This window comes from Penaeus monodon, chromosome 17 (genome assembly GCF_015228065.2).
Source record: "Penaeus monodon isolate SGIC_2016 chromosome 17, NSTDA_Pmon_1, whole genome shotgun sequence".
Classification (NCBI taxonomy): Eukaryota; Metazoa; Arthropoda; class Malacostraca; order Decapoda; family Penaeidae; genus Penaeus; species Penaeus monodon.
This window is the reverse complement of record NC_051402.1, coordinates 22,240,292-22,247,791: the sequence shown is the minus strand read 5'-3', so window position 1 is coordinate 22,247,791 and position 7,500 is coordinate 22,240,292. Positions and strand designations below refer to the sequence as shown.

Here is a 7,500-nt window from a genome sequence, read left to right as displayed (position 1 = left end):
GGCCACGACCTTTGGTGACGCACCCAGCTCCTCTCCGTCACCGGAAAAGGCGAAGGAAATAAACAAGAGATCTGTCGACGACAAGCACCTCCTCTCCGAAAACAACAGCAACGAAAACCCTTGCGCCGACACCGAGCACTGCCAGCCGGGCAAAGTGCGCGATGAGTCCACGAAGAAGAAGGCGCCCGAAGATACGCCGGCGACGCAGGCAGAGGCGGTGACGCGGATTCAGGAAGAACTTCTGACTCAAGAGGAACCCGTGACTCACAAAGAACCTCTGGAGGGGGTGCAGAACGTCACGACAGAAGCGGGCGACGGCAACTTTACCCTCGCCGACGTCAACATCTCCCTAGGCGACAACTTTTCCCTTGCTGATGGCAACTTAACTCTTGTCGACAGTAATTTCACCCTTTCCGGTGACAACCCCATCGTCGCCGATGGCAACTTCACTTTCGCCGATGGCAACTCCACCTTCGCTGATGGCAACTTCACCTTCGCCGACGGCAACTCCACCCTCCCCGACGGCTTCCACTTTGGCCCTGGCAGCCTCTTGAACCTGACCTCGCTCGAAGACGACATCAGCTACGAGTGGATGCTCTCCGAGGAATTGGACGGCGGCAGCAACCGAAACACATACGAACTTCACCGACAGCAGTTCTTCGTCCTCCAGCTCCTCGTCCTCCAGCTCCTCGTCCTCGAGCGAGTCCCTGGAGAGTCTCGAGGGAGGATCGTCGTCGTCGAGCGAGGAGGACAGCGACGAGAGCGACGAGGACTCGAGTAACGAGGGGAGAGAGTACTTCTCCGGGGAGGTGTTCGACGCGGCCCTCAACGGCACTGGCACCTGGATGACGGACGCGGACGGCCGCTGGTACAGACTCCGCCACCGCAACGAGTCCGAGGAGAGCGACGAGGACGAGTCCCTCGAGGAGGACGATGACGATGATGAGGACGACGACGACGATGAAGATGAGGACGACGACGACGATGAAGATGAAGAGGATGAGGATGAGGACGAAGATGAAGAAGATGGGGAGGAGGAAGAGGAAGATGAAGGGGAAGAAGATGAGGAGGAGACGGTAAATTGAATCTTATTTTTGAAGTTGCTATAAAAAAAATCCTCTACAGTTTTTGCGATGCCATTATTGTTGATTGTAATTAAGGAAATAGAATGATAGAAAGTTATATGAAAGCAAGGTTAGAAACGCAGATAACAGATAGGAGCAATCACATAACGAGAATAACAATAACTATAACACTATCAATATCGCCCCGGTATAATTAATGACAATGATAATGATTCTATGGTAGTCGTATTGATGATAGTGGTAATGATAAAAAAGTAATAAAAATGATGATGATAATAATAATAATAATAATAATAATAATAATAATAATAACAATAATAATAATAATAATAATAATAATGATGATAATAGTGATACCAATAATGATAATAAAATAATAATAATAATAATTAATTATTATTATTATTATTATTATTATTATTATTATTATTATTATTATTATTATTATTGTTATTATATAATTGATGATGATGATAATGATGATGATAATAATAACAATAATAGTATTGATAACGATCATAACAACAATGCTCGGCATCCTCACCCTCGCATTCCTTCGCCAGGACAAAGAGAACTCGAACGGGGAGATCATGCTGGCCGGCCAGAGGTTCCCGTCGACGGTGTGCTTCGAAGCTAGGATGGTGGATCGAACCAGCTTGGCTGAGGTAAAGAACGGCGCTTTCTGGGTTGTGTGAAAAAGATGGAGAGAGAGATGGGGGAGAAAGAGAGAGAGAGAAGGGGGGGGGGAGAAAAAGAGAGAGAGAAGAGGAGAGGGGGGGTGGGAGAGAGATAGGGAGGGAGGGAGGGAGAGAAAGAGAGAGAGAGAGAGAGAGAGAGAGAGAGAGAGAGAGAGAGAGAGAGAGTTTGGTTTGGATTCCATTTGATACAATGGATATTCTTGGCGTGACATACTGTCTGCTTGATTTTGCTCACGTGTGTCAGCTGCTGCTGACTCGGCTGAACCGAGTCCTTGCCCGCCGTGGTGCCCAGCCACAGCAGTAACCTCCAGGCGACAGTTGCAACTTCTCGCGCCTGGGTGGGGCGCGAACCGCCGACCCCTCGGATGAGAGGCCGACACGTTACCACTGTACTAGCCCGCAGAGAGAGAGAGAGAGAGAGAGAGAGAGAGAGAGAGAGAGAGAGAGAGAGAGAGAGAGAGAGAGAGAGAGAGAGAGAGAGAGAGAGAGAGAGAGAGAGAGAGAGAGAGAGTAGGGGAGGGAAGGAGGGAGAAAGAGGAAGAGATATGAATGGAGAGAGAGAGAAGAGGGGCGGATTGAAGGAGAAAAACGAGACGAGAAGAGATGGAGGGAGATAGAGAGAAGCAAGAGAAAGTCCATTGCTGCGAAGGCACATTGATCGTTCGAGTGAATTTAGTGGATTTCTTTTTTTTCATGTTCGTTGATAAGAATAGAAAACTGTAGGGAACAGGAAAACAGGAAGACGAAAGATGAATAAAGAAAGAGAAGGTAGAACGAAAGAATGTGCTTCAAGGACAGAATGATTAGTAAAGCCAACGTAAGAGCTGTTATTTGGTATCATTATTATTGTGAAGGAGGTGAGAGAGAGGGATAGACGGAGGAAGACGAAGAGAGTAACAGACAATGAGAGACAGAGACAGTGGGACGGAGGGAAAAGGATGCAAGAGAGAGTTTGTGTTTCGAAACCAGAAAGCATTTTAGAGAGAGAGAGAGAGAGAGAGAGAGAGAGGGAGAGAGAGAGAGAGAGAGAGAGAGAGAGAGAGAGAGAGAGAGAGAGAGAGAGAGAGAGAGAGAGAGAGAGAGAGAGAGAGAGAGAGAGAGAGAGAGATTGAAAACAATTAACTTCCTAACCCAATGAAACAATGAATAAAAAATCCAATATCCCTCTTAAATGTATATTTCTCCCTTTATCCAATACTTCCCCTCATGTCTAAATATCCCATCCCTCTTTTGAATAACACCGCCTCCATCTTCATACCCCAACCCTTTTCTTTTTAAATGTCCCCTCTAAAATGTCCCTACTCCCCAAAAAATACCCCACCCTCTCCAAAACATCCCACCCCTGCTTTAGAGTGCCCTCACTCCTCTCTTAAAATATTGCCCCCCCCCTGCATCCCCTTTCGTGAAAGACTCTCGCCCCATTCCTCGTTTAAAATACCCCCTTCCCTACCCTGCTTTAAAATACTCCCATTCCACCCCCTTTCTTAGAATACCCCCACCCTAACCTCTTTCTTGAAATACCCCCACCCTACCCCCTTCCTTAAAACCCCACCCCTATCCACCCCTTATTTTAAAGTAATCCCCTCCCACCCCTCTTTTAACATACCTCCTCCCACCCCACCCCCTATTAAAATACCCCCACCTCACTACTTTTTCAAATTATCCACGCCCCATCCCTCTTTTTTAATACCCCTCCCACCCCTTAGAAAAAAAATCCACCCCCCCCCCTTTAAAATAGAATATAGAATAAAATAAAATAAGTAAGAAAAGGAAAAAACATCCCTATCCCTTTCCTACCCCCCTCCCCATCTCGAAATCCTAAAATCCGACCCGGCAGTAACACCGAACCAACGAAGACCGCTTTTCAGGAGCACAAGGACGGCGAGTTCGTGTGGGAGGCCGAACTGCAGGCGCGGATCCGAGCTGGCTTCTCGTGGGGCTTCCTCCTGACGCAGCTGGTGGGCGGGAGGCTGGCCGGCATGATCGGGGGCAAACTCCTGTTCCTCATGGGCGCTTCCATGGCCGCGGTGCTCACCATCCTCACGCCCACGGCCGCCCTCATCGGCCCGTATTGGCTCCTCGCTGCTCGAATCATGGTCGGCGCGGCGCAGGTACGTTGTGAGAGGGATGATGGTGATGATAGTGACGAGAAGGATAATAGGAATAATGATAATGACATCATATATATATATAGATAGATAGATAGACAGATAGATAGATAGATAGATATAGATATAAATATATATAATGATGAAACAAATAATTAAAATGATAATGAGGATGATAATAAAAACAGCAATGATACTAATAACAATAATAATGATAATAATAATAACAATAATAATGATAGTATTAATAATAATAATAATAATAATAATAATAATAATAATAATAATAATAATAATAATTAGCAATAATAACATTATCATATTAATAATAACAACGATATCAATGATAATTAGGATGATATAAAAATTCCACGAGGAAAACAAGAGGACAAGGAAACGAAATAGATAAGAAAACAAACAAACAAGCAGAAATATAGAAAATGGGAATTTAACTAATAATAAAAACAAATTCTTCTCACCCACGTTGCAGGGCGTGTGTGTCCCGGCCATGCAAGCAGTTTTAGCTCAATGGGCGCCGCCGATGGACCGCACTGTCATGGTTGCCTACACGTATTCTGGTATGCTGTTTTCCCGTTAAATGATTTAATACATCTGGGGGAAAAAAAAAAAAAAAAAAAAAAAAAAAAAAAAAAAAAAAATCTGAGCATAAAACTAAGCCCCGCCCACCTCTCCCCTTGCCCCTCCTCCAGGCTTGGCCGTCGGCGCTGCGCTCGGAGGCCCAGTGTCGGAGTGGATGGTCACCGTGATCGGGTGGCGGGCGCTGTTCTACCTGCAGGGCGCCGTGGCTCTCGTGTGGTGCGTCCTGTGGCAGTTCCTGGTGGCGGAGAACCCAGCGAAGCACCCGCGCATCACCACGCAGGAGAGAACATACATCACATCGAGTATTGGAGCACAGCACGCCTGGAGGGGACTGCCGGTGCCATGGCCTCATATATTCAGGTGGGTTTGCATGTGTGTGTGGAGATAAATAAATGCCGTGTACATATTACCATTTTCTCCTCTTTCTTTCTCCATTTATTCACGCATTCATGTTTGCACAATTCACTCATCATTATTCCACCTTGCAACAAGACATTAATTCAGCATCAACAATAATAATCATATTTAATTTCACCTCCCCCCCCCCCCAGATCTCGTTACGTCTTCGCTGTCGTCTTAGCTGAGTTAGGCTTCTCATGGGCGTGGTTCACCCTCCTTCACCACGCCCGCGAGTATGCAGTGACCGTGTTGCATGTTCCCGATCACCAGGTGAGAGTGTGGGCGTGGGCACTGGTGAGGCGAAATGGGGATTAGTGGGGGAAGAAAGGTGTTGTGGAAGGTTGTTGGTGCTGGGGGGAAGAGCTGTGTGCTTGTGTGTGAGTGTGTGTGTGTGTGTGTGTGAGTGTGTGTGTGTGTGTGTGTGTGTGTGTGTGTGCGTGTGTGAAAATCTTTCAGGGAGAAACCTACGAAACTGTTCGTTAAAGTACTTGCATGTATGCAATGCTTACCCCCCCCACCCCCCCCAAAAAAAAAAAATAAATAAATAAGCCCCTCTCCCACTCTTCCTTACAACCCATTATACCCCCCCCCCCCCTCAAACCCTTTCCCACTTTATAAATAACCTCCCTAACGCACCTCCGTAAAATTTCCTAACCCTTCTCTCACCCTCCAGGCACGTGTAGCTTGGGGCACGGCTCTCTTCGCCATGTGGATCATCGCCATCGTGTACGCCACCTTATCGGACTGGGTGAGGCGCACGAATCGGCGGTCCACGGTGGTCGTGCGTCGGGCAGCGAATACACTCTGTGAGTTCTCGTTATGGTGTTATTGTCTTTGTTATAGTGTTATTGTATGTCATTGTGTTATCGTCTTTGTTATAGTGTTATTGTATGTCATTGTGTTATTGTCTTTGTTATAGTGTTATTCTCTTTTATTATAATATTTGCTATCGAGTTATTGTTTTATTGCAGCTGCTTTTTATCTATTCATGATTTTTTTTAATGATCTCTATTGTTCTTTAACTGTATTCATATTACATCTAATCATCATCTTTATTTCATTGGAAATAAATAAAAACCAAATTAGTGTTATAGACACCCAAGAAGAAAACATCCTTTGGTAATAATATTCCTGTTATGATATCCACTCACAGTATAGGAGAAGAGGTTATTTTTACGAGTATCATTGATACTCATATCGTACCTTTTATTACCATAGCATCACATGACGTCGATTACAGTGGCCATACGCTTTCCATTAAAAAAAAAAAAAAAAAAAAACATATATGCATCTAACTCTGTGGTTATTAACCTTCGGGATAAGCAGGAATTTCTTTAATTTTTTTTTTTTTTTTTTTTTTTTTTTTTTTACTAGAGCGTGTTCAAAACTGAAAAATTCAATTATGTGACTCAATAACTAAGAACACACTTTTAATTTTCTTTTAGATCTGGGAAGGAATTTTATTCATAGATCCAAAGGGGACAAGGAGGGAAGGGCAAATTCCTAGAGGAAGTGAGATAGTAAAAAGGTTAAGAACTACTGATCTAACTTAATATATATACTCTGGTAACACTAACATGGACATTGATTACAATAAAGGTAAAAGGAAAACACGGAAATGTCATCTCTCTACATCTACTTTCTCAGGTGCTCTGGTGACAGCCGGATGTCTCGTGGCCGTAGCGCAGTCTAGCTGTTCCCAGGTCGCTGTGCTAGTCTGGTGTTCTATGGCCCTGGCCCTGGGCTTGTCGGCTTCCTTCTCCACCTTCCTGGCCAATGGCATCGAACTGGCACCCAACCACGCAGCCGCAATCGCCGGCGTCAGTGGCACTGTTGGCGCAGCTGTGCAGGTGCTCTCGCCTCTATATGTGGCTTATCTCACGGATGGACAGGTAAGGGGAGTGGGGGAGTTTGGAGTGATTTTAGATTTTCTTTCGTCGCTGTGATTATGTACCATCTTTGATGTTATGGCATAAAGGCCCTGAGGATAGATATACGCATATAAATGTGTGTGTGTGTGTGTGTGTGTGTGTGTGTGTGTGTGTGTGTGTGTGTGTGTGTGTGTGTGTGTGTGTGTGTGTGTGTGTACATTGTGACGTAATGATAGAATTATTCTTAAAATTCTCAAATGCTCTGCACAACAGGCCACCCTCGAGCGATGGCGGATGGTATGGTACACGGCGGCCGTCGTGCTCGCGCTCACCAACTGCCTCAACTTCCTGATGGTGTCATCGAAGGAGCAGGTATGGAACCGCCCCGTGGCCGTGCCCGTGTACCCGAAGCGCCAGTCATCGTACCTGGCCACGCGACGCACGAGGCTGTCGCCGCCGCCCCGCCCCGGCCCGTCGGCGGTGCGCGGGAACAAGAACCCAGCCTACGTGTTCACCGAGGAGTTGTAGGGGCGGCGCTGAAGGAGGGAGGGGTGGCCGCCCCTCCGCTTGTGGCTCTACCTCACGTGCGTCCTCCTGAGTGGAACAAAGACTTTCGTAGAAGGATTATCGCTCCTGGAAAGACATTCGAGAGATGCAACCGCCGTCTTCTTGCACGAAGGAAAGAGGCTTCCGTTTTCTTCTCGACGGGAAGAGCGACAAAGGTTTTTGTGCCATGAAA

The 7,500-nt window shown here is 46.1% G+C and overlaps 1 protein-coding gene across 1 annotated transcript in view; it reads left to right on the top strand.

The window, feature by feature from the left end:
* LOC119583620 (serine-rich adhesin for platelets-like) overlaps positions 1–7,500 on the top strand; it is a 93,301-nt gene that overhangs the window by 85,613 nt on the left and 188 nt on the right. Inside the window, 10 exon segments of the mRNA XM_037932204.1 lie at positions 1–628; positions 630–1,076; positions 1,649–1,750; positions 3,640–3,894; positions 4,382–4,469; positions 4,602–4,851; positions 5,043–5,160; positions 5,564–5,696; positions 6,538–6,782; positions 7,035–7,500. The exon segment at positions 1–628 is cut by the window's left edge and continues 1,747 nt beyond it; the exon segment at positions 7,035–7,500 is cut by the window's right edge and continues 188 nt beyond it. Of these exon segments, the coding sequence (XP_037788132.1) occupies positions 1–628; positions 630–1,076; positions 1,649–1,750; positions 3,640–3,894; positions 4,382–4,469; positions 4,602–4,851; positions 5,043–5,160; positions 5,564–5,696; positions 6,538–6,782; positions 7,035–7,289 (2,521 nt within the window). The 3' untranslated portion in view covers positions 7,290–7,500.